General features: G+C 42.7%; 1 protein-coding gene across 6 annotated transcripts in view; it reads right to left on the bottom strand.

Annotated features, from left to right (window-relative positions):
• The window catches only part of FRY (FRY microtubule binding protein), a 657235-nt gene that overhangs the window by 379394 nt on the left and 250869 nt on the right, over positions 1-26972 (bottom strand). For all 6 annotated transcript variants that reach the window (XM_085621668.1, XM_085621669.1, XM_085621670.1 and 3 more), the window contains exon 3: positions 25914-25967. In XM_085621668.1, coding sequence (XP_085477794.1) covers positions 25914-25967 — 54 coding nt within the window. The remainder of the gene's footprint in view (positions 1-25913; positions 25968-26972) is intronic.

The raw sequence follows: 26972 nt of genomic DNA, 5'->3' as shown, positions 1-26972 counted from the left end.
TATGTGAAGAGACCATTTTTTCTTTCACTTTCAGCACTCCATGAAAGTGCATGTCTATCATTGGTTTCATCCCATTGTATGTTACTGCTGAATATACCTATGTTTATAGACTTTCCAAAGTACAAACTTAGCCAAAAGACAGTGGAGCACTGTACATAATCAAAAACAGGCATAAAGTAAACGAGTAATCTGGGAAGAAGCTGGGATGTGGATGGTTAATGCACTGTGATGTAGAGCTCTTTAAAGAGGTGAGTTTTCAATTCTTTCACAAATTGAGGCAGGTTGGTGTGGTCCTGATGAACACGGCTGGGAATGTGATTCCTGGTCCTGGGTGCATCGATGGAAAAGGCCTGTTGTCTTTTTTTTAACACTCTTTAGACTGCAGTCTGATGGTGCCCTGGCTGTGGTTGCGCAGAGACCCTTCAGAGATGGTGAGCCTGTCTTCAATATAAGTGGGGGTGCTGTTCGCACTGGCTTTGTGAATGATGCAGCTGGTTTTGAAGGTGGTACAGTCCCGCAAAGGGAGCCAATGGAGTTCCATCAGGATGGGGGTGATGTGATCATATTTCTTCAAGCCGTAGAGGAGACATGCTGTGTAGGATGTCCCTAAGGGTTGCCAGTGTGGAGTTTGGGAGGCCATGGAGTAGGGCATTACCACCACCCAGGTGCAAGAGTATAAGGGCTTGAACAACAGTTCTGAAGTCCCTTTTTGGAAGAAACGAGTTGACTTTCTTTAGAAGACAGCTGGTAACAGGCCATCTTTGTTATAACTTTTGTGTTTTTTGGAAATGTGTTCCTTGAGGGTGAGGTTGGTGCCTGGGGTGAATCCAAGTGACCTGCCATAAGATAAATGTTTGGGTTTGAAGCTATCAAGGTTTATGTTACTGAGCCAGATTTGTATTGTATATTGTTTGTTGTTCCTGGCAAATAACATGAATTCTGTTTAGGTTGAGTTAAGCTTCAGGTATGTGCTGGACATTCAGGTCTGTAGGATGAGCAAACAGTGTTTGAGGCACTGGATGTCTAAAGCAAAGGAGACTTTCAGATAGAGTTGTGCATCATCTGCATATTGGTCAATCTTGATGAGCTGATCTGTGAGAAGAGCCCCAAACAGCTCCATGTAAAGATTAAAAACAACTGGAGACAGTAGGAACCCTGGGGGACTCAACAGGAAACCAGAATAATTTGTGACATGGACATGCCCATGTGAACAAACTAGAATTGGTTGGAAAGGTAAAAGGAGAACCAGTGATGGACATGGCTGATGAATCCCATTTAAAACACCAGATTGCGTAAGAGGGTGGGATGGTTGACTGCAGTATCAGGAGGCAGGGTCACCTTTATCTGTGGTCAAAAGGGCATTGTCTACGATTTGTAAGGTATTGGCTGCCATGCTGCAGTCGGAAGCTGGCTTGGTAGTCATGCTGGAGCTGGTTAGCACCGATGTGCACTTGGAGTTTAACATACTGCTTTTCCAATGATCTTGTTGATGAATTGTAGGTGAGTGACGGGACGGTAGTTGGAAAGGCCATCAGGGTCCAGTGTAGATTTTATTTAGCAGCTAGAGGATCTGGCCTGTTCAGTGAGCTTCTGGGAAGATGTCTTGAGCGAGGGAGGCATTGACAATGGTACAAGTGGTACGAGAAAATCAAGAGAGGCAGCAGATTTGAATCTTTGATGAAGGGCAATGGTGAGACAACATCTTCATAAGGAGTTGCTTTGAAGGAGGTGAATACGTCAGACATCTGGGAGAGTAAGGGCTTTCAAAGCAGACCATTGTGAGGTTCTATGGGAAGGGGGGTGTAAGAGATGAAGCAGGTCGATGATGTGCCTTTGAATATTCTGTATTTTTTCATTAAATAAAAGGTTGATGGCATTGCACTTTTCTGTGGAGAGAGAAATAACTGGGTCCAGCAGGGGGTTGATGCAGTATTTGATTGTCTTGAACTGTGTTCTGCTTCTATTGATGGCTTCATTGATAGTGCTGGTATAGTACATTGCTTTGGCTGATGTGATGAGCTAATGTGCGTGGTGTACGAAAGGACTTCAGGAGGTCTGTATTTCTTACGTTTTCTTTCCCTTCCGCACATGGATTGTTTATTGTCAGCAAGGTCTTTAGAGTCCCAGGGTGCTAACAATTTTGGCTTGCATTTGCGTAATGTAATTGGGGTGTGGAGGCTCATACCATTTTCCAAATAATTATACGTTGTTTAGAAGGGTGTTATCAGATGTGTAGTTGATAGAGTGAGAGATGGGTTTGTGCTTTAGGTTGTCTACAAACCTGAAGATTTGGTCTTTTTTTATGTATTGAACTTGATTTATTGATGTGATGCTGAGCTTGAGAGAGAGGGATGGCAAAGTGGTCTGTTCAGTCCGAAGTTTGGGTGGTTTGCTTTGGATTAATGGTGATGTTCAGAGGACAAGTTTGAGGATATGGCTTTTGGAGTGTGTTGGTTGTGTGACATGCTATACTACGTTAAGTGAATCAGTGAAGTTGAAGAGGGCGTCTTTTTTTTTTTTACATTGTGTTGTCTAGGAGGTTGAAAACACAAGAGGGGGTGAGTGCCTCTGAGAATTCATCAATGAAGTCCTTGTTCTGCCCAAAAAGGAGTATAGATGAGATGAATGATAGAAGTCTGAGTTGCAGAATGGGAAATGGCATGTGCGTAGCTCGATGGAGTTGAGTGTTACTAGCTTCCCTAAGGTATAGGCCCATGAAGATTTATTGATGACAGATGGGCCTCCTCTCTTCATGTGAGCGCAGCCCACACAATGGATGCTGTAGTTTGTGGGAAAAAGGATGCCTAGGCTATGCAAAGATGTGGGTGTGAACCATGTTTCTGTGATGAAGGAAGTGTCAAGCTTGTGAAAGGTGACGAGCTCTGGATGTCTTGTGTGTGGAGTACTAGAGTGGGTGTTAATGAGCACGATTTGGAATGTGTGTTCTGTAGTTTGAGGGTGCACGTTAGTTTGTTGGGAACGAGATTGGGTCTATGTGCTGTACATATGCTATGTGAGTGTCTGGGGCATCTGTATCTTGGTGTGATTGTACTGATTGGCATTATAGGGTGCCGAGTGATGCACATCATTTTATTTTGCCTTGTAAGCTTCACTGGAACAGGGGTTCTGCCCCAAGACCATGCATGGCCCTAATAGGCCCAAACAGATGATACCTTGGTCTGTGCCCACCCGTAGCTGGGTACACCAGGGGGATGGGACACCCAGAAGACTTGATTTAAAACTGCTGATTTCCCATGGGCCCCCCACATCCAATGTGTGCCCTATTCATTCCCCTGCCAGTCCCTACTTATCTTTTGCACCCCCAATGCAACCTGGTCTCACCCCCATCCCATTCCCCATTTTTAATTAACTTTATTTACTTATTTATGTTTTACAAGGGCTCAACAGCTGCAAAGTCCTAAGGGGCCACTCAATTCCTTTTTTGACACCCGTATGCACTATTTTCACTACCTTTTTACCTTTCTAAAATAACTATCAGCCATTTTGAAACTATAAATTAAAACACACACAATTGCACCAGTGCATCATTATGCATATGCCATTACATTGACAGTCATTTTGGAATGGCTTCATGTACATGCTTGTGCCACGATGCATGCATGCATCATAATGCATGCACACGCATTGGCAGCCATCTTGGAATGGCTTTTCTTTGATAGAAAACATATTTCAAGATGGTTGAACCCTGAATCAGCATGCATGAGCATGTGCCAAGATACATGTATTGTGATACATTGGTGACTAATTTGTGATTATCTAATGCCACTTCAAACAAACATAAGCAAAGCCAATAGCTCAGCTTTTTACAGCCGCGACTTACTGACTTTGCCAAAGCTTACTGGAACTTCGCCTTGCCACACTTCAAATGGCCACTAAGTTTACATTGTTCAATGTACCAATGGGGCCTGTGAGATAAAGTAGACGCTAAAATAATGGTGAGAAAAACTAGATGCCTTCCTTGTGTGGATGCACAACTAATTGGTGCACCTTCTCTGTTCGAAGGTGAACACAATATTCTGAACTTTACGGAGCAACCCCCTCGCAGAACCCTTTTCACTCATACCGATGCTAACTTTCATTTAATTTTGGATTTTTTTCTGAGATAACCTGCTGCCCTTTTCGTCGATTTCATTTGCAAGTAGCAAGCAAGGCTCAAAAGGCCGAGAAGCCTTGAAAATGGTTGTATTACTCCCATGTAGTATGATCTCTACAAGGACTTAATCGTGCCTTACGGGATCACTCATAGAAGTGGCAGGGTAGGCTTTACTCAACAGCACATACTGTGTTCACCCTGCAGCAAATTCTGAAAGCCTAAATTGTAGACTGACCAAATATTTTTTATGAACACCAAGAAGCTAAAAAGAGTGTCACAAAAGCACATACAGTGAGGCCTCCTCTAGTCCAAATGCAGCAGGCCACAGATTGTGTTGTATGTTAGTGACTTCACATTCGTTCTATGGCACGATGCAGTACTTATTCAGCTGCAGTGAAATGAGGCCGAGCCATTTTGACTTCTTTGAAATGTGTGCACGGTGCATAAAGAGACAGGCCTGCGAGATTCCGGTGTTTTGACTTCTTTGAAATTTGTGCACGGTGCATAAAGAGGCAGGCCTGCGAGATTCCGGTGTTTTGACTTCTTTGAAATTTGTGCACGGTGCATAAAGAGGCAGGCCTGCGAGATTCCGGTGTTTTGACTTCTTTGAAATGTGTGCACGGTGCATAAAGAGACAGGCCTGCGAGATTCCGGTGGTTTGACTTCTTTGAAATGTGTGCACGGTGCATAAAGCGACAGGCCTGCGATATTCCGGTGGTTTGACTTCTTTGAAATGTGTGCACGGTGCATAAAGAGACAGGCCTGCGAGATTCCGGTGGTTTGACTTCTTTGAAATGTGTGCACGGTGCATAAAGAGACAGGCCTGCGAGATTCCGGTGGTTTGACTTCTTTGAAATGTGTGCACGGTGCATAAAGAGACAGGCCTGCGAGATTCCGGTGTTTTGACTTCTTTGAAATGTGTGCACGGTGCATAAAGAGACAGGCCTGCGAGATTCCGGTGTTTTGACTTCTTTGAAATGTGTGCACGGTGCATAAAGAGACAGGCCTGCGAGATTCCGGTGTTTTGACTTCTTTGAAATGTGTGCACGGTGCATAAAGAGACAGGCCTGCGAGATTCCGGTGTTTTGACTTCTTTGAAATGTGTGCACGGTGCATAAAGAGACAGGCCTGCGAGATTCCGGTGGTTTGACTTCTGTGAAATGTGTGCACGGTGCATAAAGAGACAGGCGGCGAGATTCCGGTGGTTTGACTTCTTTGAAATGTGTGCACGGTGCATAAAGAGACAGGCCTGCGAGATTCCGGTGGTTTTGCTCTTTGGGTGACTGACAACAGACCCGTGTTTTACTGCACAATTCTTGGTTTGTTCTCCCTATAGTGATGTGTACCGCATTCATTGTGTGGAGAACAAAGCTTCCAGCAAAATAAACACCTAAGTCAACAAAAGGGACTGGCACTTATCAGCACCTCTAAACTCAGTGTACACTGTTCGGCCATACGTGCTTTGCATCTTATGCTGGTCTTCCTTGTTGCACACCTGGGAAACTGAGCCAGCTCCCATGGGTACCAACTTTCGAGATCTAGGATGGTCAGCAGAGGCAAGCATTTCACAAAGCAAAAAAAACACATAAATCGAAGAAGCGCTACTTGGCGACTGTTACGAAGAAGCAGGTAAACAGCTGCTACACCACCAAAACAATGAGGGCCCGAGCCACAAAAATACCCATCAATCGGTATCTACAGGTTTGCTCCCTCCCCTCTGTGAACATTTTAGAACTTGGAATTCTAAAAACTTCCCCAGAAGCCACTTGGAAGCGCAATAGTTGCAGGTTTTTGCAAATACTCTTGAAAACGTTTTGCGATTACCTAATTTGGTCTCTGCAAACACGGTCCTGAAAGCGTAAGTAGGTAGAGGGCACATTTTTGTGAGTGTAATGGCGTTTTTTTTTCCTGCCACTTTTTTATCCATGGTAAATGTCCATAAACACCTTCCTTTACACGCCCACCAGATTTGAGGGTGGTCATTGCTATTACCGCTCTTAAAACTGCTTAATTGTTGCCAATGACCGGATTAAATATGTTTCCAGGATGGGAAATCCAACGGTTGCATGATAAGTTTGTGGATACCCAAACACCCTCGCCCAGAATAACCCACCGCTTGTACCGGTTAGTAGATTTACACCTGCATAACATTACACCATGCTGAGATACAATTGCACACGTGTGAATTAAGTTCGGACGGGATTTTTCATCTATTGTGTCTTGCTTAATGCTTGCACTTGTAAAGCAAGCCGCTTGCACGTGCCAGGTGTAAAGTGCTGTTCGTGTCGGGCACGCACTCTCTTCAGGAAAGAATCGCGTGAGCGTTTTCAGAAGGGCCCACTGGTCGGACAAGAACAGCACGATTGGCAGTTTAAAAAAAAAATGTATATGTACTTATTTTTAGGTCACGTGAAACATTCCGTGACTGCTACGATAATAACGAGGAGCTATAAATACTATCGATGCATTTTTATCTAATCTAATGTTAGAGGCCAGACGACCAGCCTATGACTGCTGGCCCACGCTGCCTTCCCACCCCCAGCCTCTGGAGCATTCACTCGTCTGTCCAGCGTCAGTGGAAGCTGGACAGACAAACACGCACCCAAGCTGTATATAGAAACGAGCGGCGGCGAGATGACACCACAAAAGTAGGGCCACTCACGGACTAGGGGGCGCAGCACTTGAGATACAGCGCACATGGATTAGAGAACGCAGCTGCATCCGGGTACTGCACAAGTGCCCTGTTCATAGTCCCGGAAATGACAACACCTCTGACGAGACCTCGAGTCCTGTTCAGAACACTTGTGCTGTGGAGAGACGGGCTCTTAAGGCGAATGACCATCTCCAAGAGCTGCGGCACTGTTGACTGAATTATCAGCTCTAAATTGACTCCTCACTCTGTAGGGCAGTCAGTATTTGTATTGGGCCTTTCTACCAGTCTGAGGTGACCTTCCACATGGTTCTGCGGTTCCTTTTGGACCTCTACAATGCAGCGCCATTACATTTATAATTAATTCAGGGAATTCAACTTTAACATAAGAAGACATCTGCTCCAGCATTTTCAAAAGCTCCTTTTTGATGATTACATTGTGTTTGTATTTCTTCCCCCATATATTCCCTAGCATTGCTTTTATCATGAGGTCAACTGCTTCATTCTAGTGCAGCCTAAGCTCTCAATATCTCCCTTTATGTGTGTCCAGCCATTACTTCACGCCTCCAACCCCTCAGCTGATCAGCTGGCCATGCTGAGGCTGTGGTCTACCAGTAGCCTGGCAGTGGGGAGACGGTTCATCTGATTCTAGGGCCTGTCCAAAAGTACCTAATATAGCACTATTTCACACAGAAATAATGATGTTTCTTACTACAGGTTTGCATCCTCAGAGTCTCAAATATCTACTCTTATGTTCCTAAAATGCTGCATTGACGTAAAACCTCCGATTGTCCCTTCTCTATTTTCTTTGAATGACCCTCACCTTACTTTACATCCTATGTACATGTCCTCTCTTTGGGTGCAGCCTACTCTAAGGGATGTGAATATTGGAATCAATTTCTAGATTGTATTTCTGTAAATTGCAAACACCTCAGTTCAAAGATCACAACCTGTCCTCCTTTGGAAGTCATACCCTGAAACCTAGCAGTACCTAATCTCCTCTAGCTCATCCACTAATCCCATCATCTATCTGTGTGTACTCGTACACCCCCCACTAATGACCACACCAAACTACTAATAATTTAACCCACCACAAAAACGCTGGACTAAATGCATGGAAGGTTCAGCTTCAGAGCACAAGACTAGTGCCAATAACCAACAACCACCGGATAAATCGCTAACCCCGGGTTTCCAGAGCAGCGTGCTGCCTTCCACATGGTGCTTCAACACCTTGTCAGGGTTAGCAAGCACTATATGAATGCAATTACAATACAACAGCGTTTTATAGCAGCTCTATAGGTGGTGCAGTACTGGGATCCCTTGAAGAAGCATGAGTTAGAACAGTTTTTATTTTAACTTGGGACTTGAATGCAGTGAGAAAACATTGTTTCAAATCGTACATTTCTAGAAGACACATTTCACGTATGGATTCTCAAGATGTCCATGCTGCATTGCTCCCATTTCAATACTGGCATTGCACTGGCCTAGCGGGTTGAGAAGGTTTCGTTTTTCTTTTCTTTCTTGCCCCTGCAGCTGAGTGAACCTCCACATCCTTTGCATTTGATCGTTTTGTTAGATGTGGTTTCCCTATGCTTCAGTAATGTGTGTGGGCACAGCCAATCCTTCAATTGACAATTGGTCCAATTCCGCAAAGCGCTATGGGAGCCAGGCCTTTTGCCATTTTTAAATGGAAAATAAGGTACATTATAGTTGAATTGTGGGTACATTGATAGATTTTTGTTGAACTCCTCCCCACAACTCTACTGGTAATAGCTGTTTAATGAAGAATTAATTTAATTTTAATGACGCTGCGCAATAGGCAGAGCTTGAGTAATGAAGAAAATGACTTCGTCTTTGCCCTGTGACCCTGAAGCCAACTCGGATTCATGTATAATTTCACCTCTGACAAGCAATCTAACACGTTGCCATATTGATGAGCCATACTGCAAGCTTTGAAAAGGATCAGTCTGCCAACCATGCATGGTTGATGCACTATGTTACGTTCATAAATAAACCCAAGGAGTGGCCTTATATAGATCTATCTTCCACATAGACTTTGATACAAGCGAACCCGACACTCCCACACTCCCTTTGCCTATTGGCTAAAGTAAAGACTACCAACCTAACCAAACACAGTCTGCAAGGAAACAAAAAAACAGCCCAGCGAAGACCCCCTGATTCATGTAATCTTTGTAGGTGCTGGACCAACTCTGAGTGGCCCTTTATGTCACTTGCAGCAAAGGCATGAATCATGAGCAGCTTAGCCATACTGGCCTTGTCCACCATCTGTAAAAGATAATCCCTAACTTCAATCAGCGCAGACCCCATCCAATACAGGGTGCGGAACACAGACTAGTATAAAGATGATCCCATGATTTTGCAAATGATTGCCAGCTATTTTTCTAAAACCTTACTGACTATAGGTGATCCTGACTTTGGTCTAACTACTGAGATTGATCGCTTCCAACACTAATAAGAGGCTACTTTTGAAGATGATTAGGTACGAATCCTTGTGGGACGGAACAACTGATAATGAATGTAATTATCCAGAAAACTGGTACAAGAATTACCCCGAGACTGAGCCACAGCCGAAATTGTTTACTTAACAGAAGCTAAAAGGACTCTCCTACTCACTACAGCTGGGCAATCATTAGAATTTATTAACCAGATTTATTTTGAAATGTCAATGCATTTGTACTTCTAGCTATCTTATCAATTACCAACCCACTGTGGGAAAAAGTTGGCAGCCAGTGCCAGATTTAGCAGCTCACATACCAGACCAAAAAGGCTGTTCTTACAGTTTATACCGTCCTCACCTTGGTATCAAAATTTCAATACGTCTTTTCAGATAGTTTTGCGCTCAAGTACTATAGTATACAAAGGTGCCCCTAAACTGAGACTCAATGAGATTTGCATGGTTACTGATAAGAGTTGCACAGTAGCTGTTCATCATGTCTAAAGAATGCCATGGTTGAGTGGCAATTTTACAAGCTACCCCTGAAATTGCTGAGGAAGCCCTTGTACTAGTCGTCTACTATTTTCCACTCCTGACCTACTCATATGATTAAATTGTACTATTCTGAATAACGAAAGCCTTCCAGCCACCACTGGCCAGTGCCAACCGGTACAGCAAAGGAAAGAAAAGAGAAATCTACAAGCAGAAGGACACGGTTATAGCCCGGGGTCATCACACATCTTAATTTAGACACAAAACCTTCTTCATACATTATGTTAATAATGTCAATATCTAGGCCTCTGCCCTCTGGACAAGCAAATCAAAGCACACTCAAAGTAAACAACTGAAAAAGCATAGGGGATGAAAGACACTGTACCACAGTTTGGCATCAAACATAGATCACAAATTACCCTGTTCCTTTTCAGGACCTTCCAGGCAAAGCTGAACACCATGATGCTGTTTGGAGCACAACAATGAAGTTAAGTCCATAGATGACACCGAGTATGTGGATGAGTGTTAGGTCTTCAAAAGATGCTACCCTTGTCTTGATATTTCAAAACTGCAGATTAACACCCGTTTGATGCACGCAAGGCAATTATGAACTACACACTTGAACACAACGGCTCCCAGTTATTGAGCGCGACAGATATCTGCTGAATAGTTGTGGATGAGAAGCAGTGTTCCTGAAAACTTTGCAAACAACACGAAGAGTGAAAGGAATTCTTGTAAGAAGGACAAGGTGACCCATAATCCCTGAAAAAGGCATCCCACGAGCAACTGACTTAAATTTTGAAGGCTAAATTGGACAACATGAGGAGGGTTGCAGGAACGGAAATATTTTTAGAAAAACGTTTTTACGTCCAAAAATATATTAAGCCTGGAAAAGCACAGGCTCTCTGGCCTGGGAATAATGAATCACATTGAGATAAGATAATGTAGTCCAAGACGCTTGATTGTTTTAGGAAACTGTGATCTCACCATTTCACAGCTGATAAACCAAGTCCTGTTCTGCTTCCAGGACTTAAGGAATCAAAGAAAACTATGAGAAACACTAAACTTTTCTCACAAAATGAAATAACCAACCACTTGCTGCCCCAACACTGAAAAGAGACTGGAGTCCTGTTAATGGGCAGTTTAAAACACTGGTAACTTCATGGAAAGACCTGCACAGGGGAAAATCAAAGTAGGTTAGTGGTTTAAATGATATTTGTCTATTAGCAAGGGCAACCCCCCACTTAAATGTTAACACTGTATTTAAAAAATAAAAACACCTTTAAAGTGGTATTTCAAATGTTCAGGTCTCCCACCTATTATATTTAAGCACATATATTTTTAAGTTCACCATTCGAATACTCTCACCCATATGCGTATTAAAACAGTATACCCTGTTTTATATCATTTAATACGTAAGTGCCAACACTCCATGACACTTTCATGTTTCTATTACATTTTCACCAATAACACTCACCATCCTTATTTTATTTATTTATAGAGTTTTGTATAGCACGAACATGACCCATGGGTATCTGTGCGCTTCACAGTTACATGAGGTAAATTGTTTAGAATACAACAGGTATAGCAAAGGTAATATACATATGGTTCTGGTACGTGCCTTTCGTATCAGTTTTAACAATAACAAGACTAGGATCGGTTTAGTTTATAAAAGGTATAACAGTAGTATTATACATATGGTTCCGATGTGTACCTTTCGTATCTTTTACATCAATATTACAAATAAGATCCATTAATTGTAGTAATGTACAGTCTAAGGTGTCTTTGCAGCTAACTGGTGAGTTTATCCTTACATTCGTTATTGACCTGTTGAGGTAAACACCTACATCAGATCTAGTTGGCACCACTCTTTGGGTTGTTTTAGTGTCTTTGTGATCTTTCTTGTGCAGGGGGAATCCATATCTGACAGGGCTATGCAGCGTCTGGCAATTAACCACGATGCAGATGATGATCAATCATTGTTTAGGGTAGGAGCTTGCTCATTAGGAAAATCTTTGCTTCCCTCTTGAAGGTTGAGGTGTTTGGAATTTTTCTAATGTTTGGAGGGAGTGAATTCCAGATTCTGGGGGCGGCGCCGGAGAATGCTCTGTCATACATTTTAATCTTCTGAAAGATGGGAGGTTTCAGCAACAGGTCTCTGGCATTCGTGGATGGTCTGCTTCAACCGGATAGCTCAATTTTCTGGGCTAAGTACATTGGCGTTTTGTAGTGGAGCGCTTTGTGGGTAAAACATGCCAGTTTAAGTTGAATTCTGGCTTCATATGGTAGCCAGTTTAATGCCCTCAGGTGTGGGGAAATGTCATTTTCTTGAACCTGTAATGAGTCTTGCGGCCGCATTGAGACAGGCTTTTAGTGGTGCTGTGGAGATTTTAGGTAGACCTGTTAATGTTGTACAGCCATATTCAATCCTTGATATGACTAAGGACTGAACTGCAAATTTGAGGTCCAATGTAGTAATGAGTGGTTTCACTTTTCTAAGATAGTTCAGGTGAAAACGGGCACTTTTTGCCCTTGATTTGATGTGGGCTTTCATTTTTTTAAAATAAAACTTTTTATTGAAATTTTTTTGGCATGTAAACAAGAAGGTCAAAGCATTTGTCATATAATCAATGACATACAATGCGATAAAACATCAAGACCCCTGTACCACAGTACAATAAGTCAGTCCTCGGGAGTGCCACATTATCCAACATTATCAACAAGATCGTCTAGGCTCCCCGGCGGCACACATATCTCCCCCCGGAAGATATTCCATGGCCCCCATATTTGTGACCACTTCTGCGGACATCCCCTGGAAACATAAATGGGTATTTCTGTCACCATACATCAGTCCATATCCCTGGCCCATTCAGCTATACACGGTGGGTTTGGAGCCTTCGACAATCGTGCGATATTCCGCCTGGCCACCTTGAAACCCAAAGTGACCCAGATCCTCTCTTTGGCTGTGAGGTCAGTGGGGTCCGATATGTTCAACAAAATCGGTTTGATGTTGCACTGTATCTGCTGCCCCAGTACTTCCTCCATCATGAGTACCACCTCCTTCCAGAATTTCTGAATTGTCACACATTCCCAGAGTGTATGAATGAAGATGCCCTCTTGCCCGAAATTTCGAGCACAGCCACTGTCTTGGGCGTAGCCCATATGGACCAGCGAGGGTCCGGACAAATACGTCCTATGGAGGATCTTTAGCTGGACCAATCGGAGTCTAGAGGAGATGGCAGATTCACGGAGAGAAGCCACTGCAGCCGGCCACTCCTCATCCTCCAAGCCAGCGACGTCCTTGTCCCATTTACCTCTTAGGCGGGTTAGAGGATCGGTCATGTTGTTAATAAGCTTCTTATATATGAGAGATATGGCTTTTCCTGGCAAATCACCATCTAAGATCCTGTCCTCCAGAGGGGAGGAGACAGGGAGGACCTTACCTTTAGTTAGAGCTGCAAGCAATGTGTGCCTAATTTGGAAGTATCGAAACTGCTCAGAATTGCCCATTTCAAATTCCTGACTTAATCGGGAGAAGGGTATGACGTTGCCCGATTTCCAAAGGTCCCCAATTCTGGAAATACCAATGGTATCCCATTTGTCGAAGCTCAAGGAGTGCGTCAGCCGACCCAGCTGGTCACAATGCCAAAGTGGCGTAGCTTGAGTGAGCCTGCCCTCCCAACCCAGGCTTTTGGTAGCGTCCTTCCATACTTACACGGCATGTTTGGTCGGGCCGGTCAAGGCGAATTTCTGAGATTTCGTATACAACGCACCCTCAAACCCACCCCGATGTGAGCTTTCATGTCTAGGTTCTTATCAAGCGTGATTCCTAGTGATTTGGTGGAGTCAACTAGGATAGGGGTTCAGTTTAGCGCTGTGATCAGTTTGGTCTATTCCTTCACATCTGCGGAGTTTTTTGGAGGGGATATTAATAGGAATTCCGTTTTTTGTGCATTTAATTTCAGATGATTGCTAGTTAACCATTGTAATGACACTTTTAAGGCCTCATTCATTGTCTTGATCTCTTCCGGTGACTAGACCTTGATGTAGATGGAAGTGTCATCTGCGTACATGTGATAGGAGATGTTTGCGTGCCGGAGAATTTCTGTAAGGGGTTCGACATATAGGTTGAATAGTGATGGAGATAATGTTGATCCTTGTGGAACTCCAATCGAGTTAGGGCATGGCGGGGATAGCACTTGGTTTACCATGAATCTCTGTGTTCTGTTCTTCAGGAAGGATTTAAACCATTTCAGTACAATTCCAGATAGTCCCATCGTGTTTTCAAGCCGGGCTAGTAATTTTTCATGATTTACCGTGTGAAACGCAGAAGACAGGTCAAGAAGAACGGGTAGACATGTTTCATTGAGATCCAGAACCTGTAGTGCATCATCCACTATATGTAAGATCGCTGTTTCCGTACTGTGGCCTGGTCTGAAAACAGATTGGCAGTCGTCCAACAGACTGAAATTAGTGATGTGGTGGCTCAGTTGCTTTTGCATGCATTTTTCAAGTAGTTTGGCTTGTAATGGAATATTGGTCACTGGACGAAAGTTGTTTGGGTCTGCCGAGTCCCCTGTAGGTTTTTTAATGATGGGGATGACTTGACCTGGTTTTAGGCATTCTGGTAAGGTGTCTAGAGACAGTGAGGCATTGATATTTTTTGTCCATGTGGGGACGACAATGTGATTGATTCTTTTCAGGCATTTTGCTGGGAGGGGGTCATTGTAGTGGTTATTTGGTTTGATTTCGGAGAGAGTTGTGGCAATGGTATTCTGGTCATATAACTTGAAGGTCAACCATTGTGCTTTATTTTTCTTCATATCTGGAGTGGTGTGCATGGTAACATCAGTCTGTGACGATAATGGGCAAGGGAGGTTGTCAGCTGCCAACCTGAGTTCCCTTTCAAGAGAGTAGGCTTTGTCTGTGAAGAAGGTTGAGAATTCCTCGCAGCTCAGTTGGGTTTTAGTTGATTCCTGAGCAGTTTTGGCCAATTTATTGGATTGTTGTTTTAACATCTCAAAGAGTTTCCGTGGTCTGTTTTTAGCATTATCCAGCTCATATCTAAAAAATTCCTTTTTGGATCTGAGAATGCTTTTGTTGTATTCGTTTCTAGTTTTCCTGAGAGTGTTTAGCTGGGGGGGAAGATGGGTGCTGTCTCCATTTTCTTTCTGCTAGTCTCAGTCTTTCTTCATTTAGTGACCCATTAAACCAGGGATTTTTAACTTTCTTATGTTTGGCTTGTTGCAAAAATTCTATTTGGTATGATTATTTCGTGCACTCACTGCCAGATACCCTTCTTGCAGCTTTTGGTATGGAACCCAGATTCCTTTTTTCCACCACTGTGTCCTACTTTTGCTCTAGTTTGTAATTTGTACACGTTTTAGGTCCTTTTTTCCTTGACTGTAATAGTCCACAAGGATGAATTCTCAATAACATGAAAAAATAGCAGCCTTCTTTTGAGATAGAAATAGTACTTGGGCAGAAAACTATTTATGAGATTAGCATAGAACAAAGGAACCAGCTTTGTAGTCCAGGTGATGTGTGGGCTTCTACAATGAGCAACTCTAGATCCAGCACCTAGGCTTCAGTGCGTCAAGCTCAGATAAATGCAACTGAACATATGTAACAAGACCCCGTAAACAGCATGTTTTCAGTGTCGTAAATTTTTTTGCACGTCTAAATAAAATATTGGTGAGCAAAAAAGTAATCTTCATGTGACAACACAGCAATCCTCCTTCAAAATTCGGGACCCATTTACAAATATTCCTGCTGATGCAACTTACCACTGCAGACAAGCTGCTGGTATTAAGTTTGGGGTTAGAGACAGGGAATAGAGTCTGTTGGGGAAGGAGATGGCCATAAAAAAAATCATCAGGAAACAACTTGCAACTTTGTGGCTATTCATAAACCTTACTCAGGTAATTTCTCAAGTGGCTACTAAACGGAAAACTACTCCTGAAACCAGAAGTATTAGGTGTGTGACCAGGGGGAAGAGAACACACCTGTATTTCTTGGTAATAAACAAAAATGGAGTTCTCTAGCTGGAAACTATTTTTGCAGTGGATAAAGAAAGAGAAGCATCTTTTTGTGTAAAGACAGAAATCAGAGAAACTGATGATCACTGTGCCCAGGAAAATACACTGCTAGGTAGTTAAGCAGTTTAAAATTCCACCAATCAAAAATCGGGGTTTCATTGTTAACATCAAGTGTAACAACACATTTTTAAAGTAACTTACTTTCCTAGAGAGCTTATGATCTATGCTTTTTTGCCCAAATCCCTGCTGGATTGATGATTAATTTTCCGTACACAGCGTGCAGATCCAGCAGAACCTCTTCTCCGAGTGTGCAATTAATGCACTATGCTGAGTATGTATAATAACTTGCTAATTATGCACATTTCCCCTTATTCCAAGGTATGAAAAATCAAAATGTGCTTTGTATGCCCTCACAATCTGTGCAGGGTTTTTCCAGCCAATCGTGTGGGCAAAAGCACTTGTAGAGGGAAATTAGTGCAACAAACCTTTGCTTGCGCCCTATAGAAATTTGTACAGCAGTTAGAATGAGACTTTGATGCATCTAAAATCATGAAAGCAAACATTCTTAATGCTCTTGAAACTGACTGAAACATGAGCCAATGGGTTGGTTAAAAAGAAATGGCACCCATTGAACGAGCTGCTCTTGTCAGTTCTGCACTGGAAGGTATGTGCCGGGAGGACGAGAAAGAACCAACCGTCTCTTAGGGCTATCTTTGGCTTCCCCGGGAAACTATCAGATTCCTATAGGACAAGCCGGATCAATTCAGTGTGAAACCAGACTCCCTCAGTTTCCACAAGTCCAAAACTAGACAAATGCAGCCTCTTGGCAGCTTCTTAGATTCCCATGAGGCCTCGTCTTTTGTTTCCTCGCTCCTCGAGCGAGATGTAGGAAAGCTTGAAGTAGAGACACAGAAAGGTGGGGAACACTGTGCCCATAGGCAGCCATTTTAACTTTTTTCTTTCAGTAAATAGGGTACGATTTTCAACATAAGACCAAAGCACTCTTACAAATTCCATTCCTACAACCATGCCCATTTTTGCCACTTAAGGAAAGGACGTAACTCGCACACATTGCATGTTGCCATCTATTTCTCCATGGATAAACAGCAAGAACCAGTGCTCTCCATGTCAAGCCAATCCTTCTGTACTCCGTGATTGCAGGGACTTTGATCTCAAAGCGATTACCTTTCAAAGTACTGAAATTTAAACTGCAGTCTGTGTCTACAAGGTGCAGGGAAGCTCCTGCATAAGTAGAAAGACATGGCTACAGAGGTAACTTGAGCGAAAGATACTTGAATACGACCATAATGTGATCTCCCTGACCTAGTTTAAAAGTTTGTGCACATTACATTGGTGCATTACATCATTTGTGCATGAAAGTGCTTCGTCCTCAGACCAACGGGTTGTTGAGTCCTTCTATTCTAAGCCACATTTTGCTTCTCCGTTGGGGAGTATTCTATACACAGACAGAGCAGTGCTCTGGACTCTACCAGAGAATATTGCACTGGAGAAATCTTTGGACAGATTGAAACTTAGCTAAAGACCACTCTTGTCTTGGCATTGCCAGTAAGGATTTACACACCATCTGGTTATACTAAGAGGTTACAGTAATGACAAAAGGAAGTGTTTGGACGGGAATGTCCCTTGGATAGTATAGAGGCGTGTTACTCTGGATAGTATAGAGGCGTGCTACTCTGCCTTGACTGCGTGTATCTTTTGTCATGACTTTTGATATGTGGCCCTGGCATCTTGCTAATCTAGTTTGTGCATGGAGGCCTACACCTGTCCCTAATAAGGAGGTGGTCCTGGACCTCTCCTGGGACATGGAGGGGCACACCAAGTGTGCCCTCAGTTCATGGCAGTGGAATACTGTTCTTGTGAACAGATTTAGTACATAGAGCGGTGGTGACAGTATACCGTGCTTTGAAAATTGATAGTGTGACCAAAACTTATCACTGGAGTGGAGGCCTCCTGGTCCACTCATGCAAAGTTCCACTTCAATATGATTACCCATGTTTTTAACAGGATAACATCCTCAGTGTGTGTTAAGCATGTTGCTGTGTGTAGCCTTCGTGGTGTGTGCATGCGGTTTGTCAATGAGCAGAGTAATTCTACAGGATGGAAATTATGACTGCTCCCAGAAAATGAAAGAGTACTGCTCACATTCCAGAAGGTGGAGGGAGAAGACTTAGACACTGAACTGAGTGGAGAGGCGACAGGGCTACTTTAGTTATTCTATGAGGCCTTTTGGTCAGCAAAGAGCTGCTGATTCTTCTTCATAAACATTGACATGTGGGGGATGGTAGGGATGAGAGGTGGGATTGCAGATTCTGATGTGAAAGAGGAGGCCTGTCATTTTGTTTTTGCTTGATTGCTAATTGAGTTGAGCTGATGACAGCCAGGTCCAGAAACCTCAGACCTTCTTGGGCACCTGTTGTAGGTGCTCCATGTAGGAGACTACTCTGCTGCGAGACACATCATCCTAAATAAATCTTGTGTCTAGAGAACAGCCTGTAAAGCAAATTTGAAAGGGGAAGCGCCCTAAATTAATTCCACAGTTTAAAATGGTGGATCTACATTCCCTGATTGCTAGTTGTGTATAAAAGTGGGTCCCTACTTGTTCATTCAGATCTAAACCCTCCATGACAAGGAAGAGTGTTCTGCAGGGACGCTCAGACGAGCTGATGTCCATTCATGACTGGTGTCTGTCTGACAGCCAATCTCCCATAGGTGAGAAGACATCACCTGAAGTCTAGGTTTCTTGCTGCATATCTGTCCTGAAGTACCTAGAACCCTGCCTGCTGGTAGAGGCAAAGAGCCAACCTACCATGCAGGTGGTGGTGCATTGCATCCCCAGCAGCTGTGGGTTGCCCGGAAGAAAATACTTTTGAGGAGCAATCCAGGAAGACCTTGGCACCCAAAGGCCCCCAGAACATCTCAATGTCGCCAAGCAGGAGCCACAACTCTGCCATAATCGGGACCATGTGGGGCTGCAACTAAGTTATGTGTGGACTGTGCAGGGCTGCATATACCCCGAGATTGCCCTGTGGGAGCTTGCAAGAGCCGAAGTTCTAACCAGCCACATGGGACTGCTACTGCTGAATTTGTGATCAGCTCACAAGAGGCTATGACTCTTGAGCGTCTCACGGTCCTATTGGGGGCTACGCATGAGGACCCTGTTGTGGGCTCATGACCAAACCCCAGAGGACCCTAACACTCACCATCAGGCTAGTTAGGACCGCACTGAATTCAGACTGCTGCCCATCTGCTCCCACACACCAGAAGAGCCAGAGTAGGGTGCTGCTTAACAGAGGCCAGCTATGCGGTGTGAGAGATTGAGGACTACCTGCTAGTGTGCTGCCACCTATCCAAATGTGATGCCCTAGGTACTGTGTGGTGCAGGTCTTACTTGGACAAAATGAGAATCACCCATGTGTTTTGGGGCAATTTCATCTGTAAGATTAAGATTAAGAAAGTGTTTATAGAGCGCTCTATACCCGTAGGTGTCAAGGTGCTAAGCAGACGCAGAAAGGAGAGAACACGGCCACCAGTTAAAGGGGAAATAACCAGGTTTTCAGGAGTTTTCTAAAGATAGAGAGGGAGCTAGCATTGACGATGGCAGAGGGGAGAAGATTCCAAAGCTTGTCAGTGGCCACCGAAAAAGCACAACCTACCCATCTATATCTTCTAAATCTAGGTACCAAGAATTTAAGCTGAGTGGATGATCTCAAGGTCCTCCAGGGAATATATAGATGAAACAAAGATTTAAGATGGGAAGGACCCTTCTGTGTCCGATTCATTTTACTCCTGTTCCTTCTAGGATTTAGAAAGAGAAGCTTCTGAGAAATGGGGAAGAGAAAGAATCTGGGACGGTCAGGGAGTGGGGTGAGCACAGCACCTGCCTAAACTGTATCCAGTATCATTAACTTGTGTTCTGCTGCTAGTAGTGTGTAGTATTAGGTCTGATTGTGTAATAAAGTACTTTTTTGTTCTTCTAAAGAAAAGCCTTTCATTGGATTTTTGAATGATTGTTGATCTCTGAGCTCAAGCACCCCCACTCTAACCCCCCACAGAAGCCTTCGACTGCTCACCCTCCCTACCCGAGAGCCAAGTGTGTTTTGGAATTTACTTGGCACATACTGCAGAGCCATAGTAGTAGTGAGCTTGGGACATTAGAACAGGGGAACACAACCTCCACAACAGAGGCAGTAACCCCTGCTCATCACAGGGCCCCCCAAAAGGGGATTGACTTGAGGTAAGGAAATTGTGAAGGCATGCCAGGTGATTGTAGTTTGCTCAATCCCTTCATTATGTATCCTACACAGAATTGTATCATCTTGCATTATTTTCAGACCAGTGCCCACATGCACACAGGGTCATCATCCTCACAAGGCTGAAGATTAACACAAGATATACATTTTGCTGGTGGAAATGCGAGAACTGGTAGTAAATTCAGCAGAGCACATACCAGCTTGAAAAACTGTCAGTGGAATAAAAGAAAGCTTGAAACCTGTAAAGCTTTGCCAACTCTTGCAAACCCATAAGACACACTAATTGAGAAGTATTGTACTGCCAAGAGCAACACAGAGAGTAGATAGAATATGAAGCGTGCTTCTGTCTAAACTGGCAGAAGTATTATCGTTGATCATCTACATTCGGGCCAGTGTGACAGTGATAACTAGAGATCTTAGTTGGAATTCATTGCATTGCTTGGCTGCAGGTCATCTCAGTTTTGGCAGGCGCTGGCATGAACAATTGCAGAAGACAGAAAAAACCCACTAAAGTGTCCCACCGCCGAAGGTACTAAGGAACAACTATCTTACATCACCATCCGTATTAATAATGCACACATTACGTGGGGGCACTGAGGCATGGTAAAACCTAGAAAAGTGTGCTTCCTGCATAAGAGAACCGCATAGTCTTGTAAGGATGGTCCTGGAAGAAATCACTAAGAAGCACGTGGCTGTTTTCATCATGTCACCTAGGTAAGAGAAAGTTCTGATCTACTACCTGTAAGGGTTCATTAGTACACTGCATTACTTTCAATTCGAGGTAATGCAAGGTGTAGTATTCTATTGGATCCCAGTTCATTTGCACAGAAAGAAATGCACCCAGGGAGAGATGCACCAATGCGTCTTCAAGACGTCTACTATATTCATCCAACCCAAAGCAGTTTTTGAATACACCACGGTACAAAAGGGACAGAAATTCAGAATTTCAAAGGTGATGGTCATACATTGCGCTGGCCATGCACACGTGCACTAAAATACATTATTCACCATCATAAAAAAGCCTACACGTCTTTTTAGCATGGCGACTCCTTGATGCACGAACTGTGTTCCGGTGGTTACGTTTGCAGATACAGGTTTTCCATTTACTTAATGTATGGCTCTCTGGAGGGCTTGTGTCAACCATGGGTCTAAATGCTTCAGCCCCGTTGGTCGGCTTTGATCTCAGCATCCTGAGTAGGCACATTACATGTACTCTGCTTACTAGACATGGATCTCATTGATCATGGGACTGCTTTAAAGACTGAAATCTGTATGTATTTCAGCAAAGCTTACAAGACTTAGGTTGTGTCCTCTGCCCATGAGCCGTGGGATGTTTACTGGTCCACTGCATATAATAATGTGGAGTAATAAACAATACAACAAACATCTTAAAATTATGTAGGGTCATAGATGAACTTTAGGTGCACTATTCAGTGTTGGAAGCGCTACAGCCCAGTTTTCTTCCTAAACCTCCCTTAAAGTCTATTAAAATAGCACAATACGAGTTATCTATCACCTGTTATTTGTGATCTCAACGTGCACCATTCCACACCACCATGCTGACCTCTGCAAGGCAGTCTTACTATGGCATGCTCTCCATTCTATGCATCTACAGGCCAGAGAGGGCCGACAGATGCACAGAGCGCCAGGAGTTTTCACCAATTCTTAAGTCAGAGAACGAACAGACTCGTTTTAAATATGGACTTTGGGGACAAAACAAGTGGATCATTTTAATAGATTTTAACAGATGCATTCATGCAATGACATCAAGATATCCATGACCAGTGCAAACAATCGTACATACACAATGAGAGATGTGGGAACTGCAGTTCACTAACGGAGAACTGATAACAAGATAATTAATTTTTATTTCATTATGTCTTTAACAATCTACATTTCTAAACTTTGGTATGTGAAACACCCACGACTGCCTCATAACAAGGTCTTTTTACATTAAACATTCATTTTTTTCAATACATTTTTGTAAACCTATTAAATCCAATGTAATGTTAAAATGTACAACTTATACAACAATGCTGTACACCATTGATAACAGTCAAATAAATACACACATTACAGAAGGAAAAGCAACAGAGACGTCAAATGTATGTTTCATTGGTAGGCATTAGCAAACAATATCACACCACAGGTATAATAAAAACCTGAGATGCAATGGGACATCTGGCAATTCGTGGAAAGCTTTACAGCCTCAAAGGCATAACACAACCACAAGTTTCCAGCTACTGTAAATTGAGTTTTGACGTGGACACCAGATTAAACAATCCTTTTTAAAAACTAAGTCTACAAGTCAACAAAGAGAGTCCTGTAATGCCTTTGCCTGTATCTCAGCTAGTAGACTCAATAGCGGTGTGCTTGCACAAGAGCATGCTTTGACAGTTGGATTGTGGCTCACCTCCTTAGTATATGCGATGATGTCTTTGTTGGCAAGTGCGAGACGTTCATATCTGAGATGTTTAAATTCCCTGCAATGATGAACCGTCTGAAGCTAAGCAATGAAGTGTGTACCAACATACCTCTTCTGAGGCTTTCAACATAACAGTTATCCTTTGACCCTACGAGTCATGCTTTTAGGTTACACATCAGACAATACCTTTTAATTTTACTAAAATATGTATGATATACAAATAAGGGTTTCAACCAGCCCTCTTTATATAATGATCTCTTACTGAGTGATTCACATTTTTCCGACTGAAACATACTTAAGGGACCATGGGTCCGCCCACTTCAGCCATTGGCTAAATTCACGCTAAGTGATGTATTCTACCCTTTCACAAAGAGCATTAACCAGCACTGCATAGATTAGGAATTGAAAGCATAGGAAGAAGATTAGATTAAGATAAAGGACACAAAACATTTTTATGAAAGTCTGTCATGCTCAAAGACTGTTTTTTCCAGGCCGCACTGCACAACGAATGAAATTTAAAAATGCAACCATCTTGAGAATCAATGACACAAAAATACAAACGGATGGAATAGTCGCAAATATTTTCTGCAACATTCGAAGCAGGAGTATCCCGAAACTCTAAATTCTTTAAAATCCCAATAGCATTCACACTTTTATGGATTTCAGACTTTTATGGATTTTGTGAAGGGGTACACGGCTGCAGTTGATGAACTATGGTATGGAAATGTGAAAATGTGTGCTATCTTTTAAGTTCTAGTTTAAAAAATAATAAATACTCAAAAGGCAAAAATATGAACCTCGACAAAAATGTGAATAATAATCTGCCTCACTATATTACACAATTTGTGTAACAGACTAAAAGCACCGATGGGGATAACATTACAAAAACCTAAAAGCTCAATACTTGTAATGGGTGATGAAGCTATGATGGTGCATGAAAACCGGCAAAATAAAAATGTACATAGTCGGTCACACCAATGATTTCAGTGGAATGTGATTTTAGTGAAATCCCTAAACCAAGGTGTTTACGATGCTTCAGTATCTACTGCAGTGGCTGGTGGCGTAATGACTAGAAAGCCACAGGAATGGCCTGCCTTTCATTCACCTCAGCCTTACTTCCATCATTTAGCAGATGGAATCAGGGCTTAAAGTGGGATTTAAAAAGTGGGTGTCCAAATGGGGCGTGGCATATGCAATCAAGGGTGTGGCTTCCACATGTAAATTACATTTCTGTGATTCCCATAGTGTGCCGACCAACTGGTATTTTGGTACCTTAACGTGTTTTTACATTTATTGTTCATAACTCGATCAGTCTTTTTGCCAGTAAAGTTAATGACAAAATTAGGGCTTGATAGGTATCTGTTTCAATGTTGTTTGTAATTACTACTGGGTCTGAGACCCGGAGGGACCCGGGCACTGTTAAAGCCCTGGCTGGAAACGCTCAGTTGAGTCAAGGCAGGCCACGGTGATGCAAATACACACCATGTTCTAGTTCCCAATGCTATCTCTGCATTGGGCTCAGACCAGTGATCAAGTCTCTCACAACCCACATGTTGTCAATGTCTGCACCGCTAGGTCGCCACAATCTCAGGCTAAGGATCATCCTAACCCACTAGGAGTGGCTACATCCCTTATGACATTGACTCTGCTGCTTGCCGAATGTAGGCGAATGGTGGTATTCCAACCACCAACACCCACTCCCAGCCAGTTGTCTGTTTTAATGAGTCTTGCCCTGCAGGCTTGTATTGGTACTTATGTATAGAATTGCAGATAATTCCCCTGTCACAGTCGCTTTAAAGATGTGTATGATTTGCTACTACACCAAAGACTGAGAATTCTGTCCTGTATATGCAATAGAAAAGTTGCCTTTGGTTTTGGAAAATTGTTCTTCCGTCAGCTTAAAACAGTAAAATGGATGGGGTTAGCTAATTATAGCAATATAGGAAATCAGGTCAGGATGAGAATAAAACACAATGCATGGCAGTGAAAGAAGAGCAGATTAATTTCCAGTTGGCTGCTACAATTGTGCACATCACAGTTAGTAGTAAAGTCTTTTAATTAGGAATCCTTCTCATATGGCAGTAAAAAACATTTGCTCTATTTCCAATTATTTTGAGCCATACATCATCATTGGCTATTACTTATACGTACTTCCAATGCTTGGGACATGGGAAGTGTTGGACCAAACATATGGGATACTGGGAGAAATATCTGGGATGCGAGACAAGGGCAGCTTTGGAAGGTAAACATGATAAAAGGAGTGTTCTACACCGGACAGCGTGGCAACTCAGTGGTCTAAAAAGACGAGTTAGGCAACGTGGGTCTTCACAGAATACCCCCTTGCCCACAGGGTGTGGCCTCAGGAACCACACCACACGTGAAACAAGAGCATGGGTACTGGCCATTAGGTTTGGCTAAAAGACATGACCTGCACAAAGTTCACACTGGGCACAGTCACAGGAAATGCCCTGTGGGTACTGTGGACAGTGCACAAAATATACAAACTTGGGAAATTCAATGCAAAAGTGTTGCTTAAGGAATATTATAGCTGACCTATTAAGATCACACGCTAACCCATATTAGTAAACAAATCCCTTGATCAAATGGTTGGGAGGATACTACGCTTATAATCCAAAATAACTAGAATCCATCCGTTCTGGTTAGCTACAACACCCTAACGCTGCCAATGCACTGCATAAGACTTCACAAATGTCCTCACAAAAGACATAAAAAATGACACAATCTATGACATCAGTGATGGGGCATCACCTGCCTGGAAAGGACATCCTGTAGGAAAACTGACAAATAAAATGATGTCCCATCAGCCTATAGATGTCGTCACAGAGATTAAAAGAGTGGAAAAGTTACAACTCCACTGACAATGTACAGATGTCCTATGACGACAACTGCAATTCACCGACAGTCAGTAGATCTCCCCACTGACATTAAGTGAAAACAATAAGCCACAATTCTCCTCAGATGTGCTCATATGCTTATGGGGATTTCTCCTAAACACAGATAGTTGATGGTGGCAACGATTATATGAAATGGGGCATTAGAAACTATGTTATGTTGAAATTTACAAGACCAGCCATTATTTTATTAGCATGTGGATTCCAAATATTCCCACTGCCCCATCATTTAACCTCACTTATTCTCGGTAAGGTCCATTGGTCAGTCTGGCAGATACCTTTAGCGCCCTTGACTTAGTAATTGTCTACATAGTATCCACAATAATAGTAACCAGAGTTTCCAATACAACATACAATCAGATTGTGGTTCACAATGTGGGTCAACAATGAGATGAACAGAGACCTAGACAGTGTAGGGGTTCGCAAGTCTCCTCCAAAACACAGTCCTATCTAAAGGAGGCAGTTAAAGTCACAAGATGAGAAAAGAAGCAAAACAAACAAATGTACCTTTGGAAGAAGCCAATAAAAAAGGAATACCAGGAAAAGCAACACTTACTTGATCAAACTGGGGATCTTCACCTCGTTGTAGAGATTTTGTCAACGGCTTCTCCTGTAGAAACAGAAAATGATTACTAGCGTGACAACGGCTGAAGGGCAATACTTAATAATAGCTTTAACTGTGAATTTAAATGTATGTGTGCATTTTCACATGTTTTAAAAAGCCAACACAGAGGGTCAAATGTGAAGGGTGCTTGACAGTGCATTCTAAAGAATTACCAATGACCACAATTAATTTTCCCCTTTAGGAATATGAAGAGAATGCTGCGTCATTGACCTACACGCTCCAAATAGAGAACAGAGAAGGGGTTTAGGGTTGGTATGCCTAATAATGTTCCACCAAGGTTTGAGCGACGTCATATTTATAAGAAAAACACTATGTAAACATCGGCTATTTGGATTAATTTTTAGCAAATCTATATACACATATGTAATCGCTTAGGTTCTCTTAGATCAAAGGGAGGTGTAAGTAGAGACTGAAAGGTTTGCTTGTAAAGATATGTATGGACTACATAAAACTTAAACAAAATCAAAAGTAGAGCTGTTTCTGTACAACCTGTAAACTGCATATCCAGCCATGACAACATGCCAGGTATAAGATCTGAGCACAGTAACGCTGACAGAATTAAAAGGATTATAAGACTGATTAGTACGTAGCGAGTGCGTCAAACTAAAAAAAAATGAAATTGAATGTTAAACTAGACTAAACAATATGCATGAAAGGTCACATTATCCTCCGCATACTTTGCATGAAATTTATTATGTGGTAGATATATTTGGCTGGGATGCGCTAAACACTACATTCATACTATACATCTCCACTCAACTCATACATTCTTGCACCTAGTCTACTCTGAATTCAGAATGGTTTTTCAAAGTGCAGACCTGGCAGGATATACATATTTCGCCAAGGAGAAAGTGACTGTGCCAATCTGAGTCAAGTAACAAAAATTAACTGCATGTGATGTGATACTCTCTGAAGTGCAGAACTAGCCGCCTCCCACCACAACTTTATAAAGAATTGAGAATAATATGACATGGGAAGTTGGTTCTCTAA

This window comes from Triturus cristatus, chromosome 8 (assembly GCF_964204655.1).
Source record: "Triturus cristatus chromosome 8, aTriCri1.1, whole genome shotgun sequence".
Classification (NCBI taxonomy): domain Eukaryota; kingdom Metazoa; phylum Chordata; class Amphibia; order Caudata; family Salamandridae; genus Triturus; species Triturus cristatus.
This window is presented reverse-complemented; position numbering and strand designations above follow the sequence as displayed.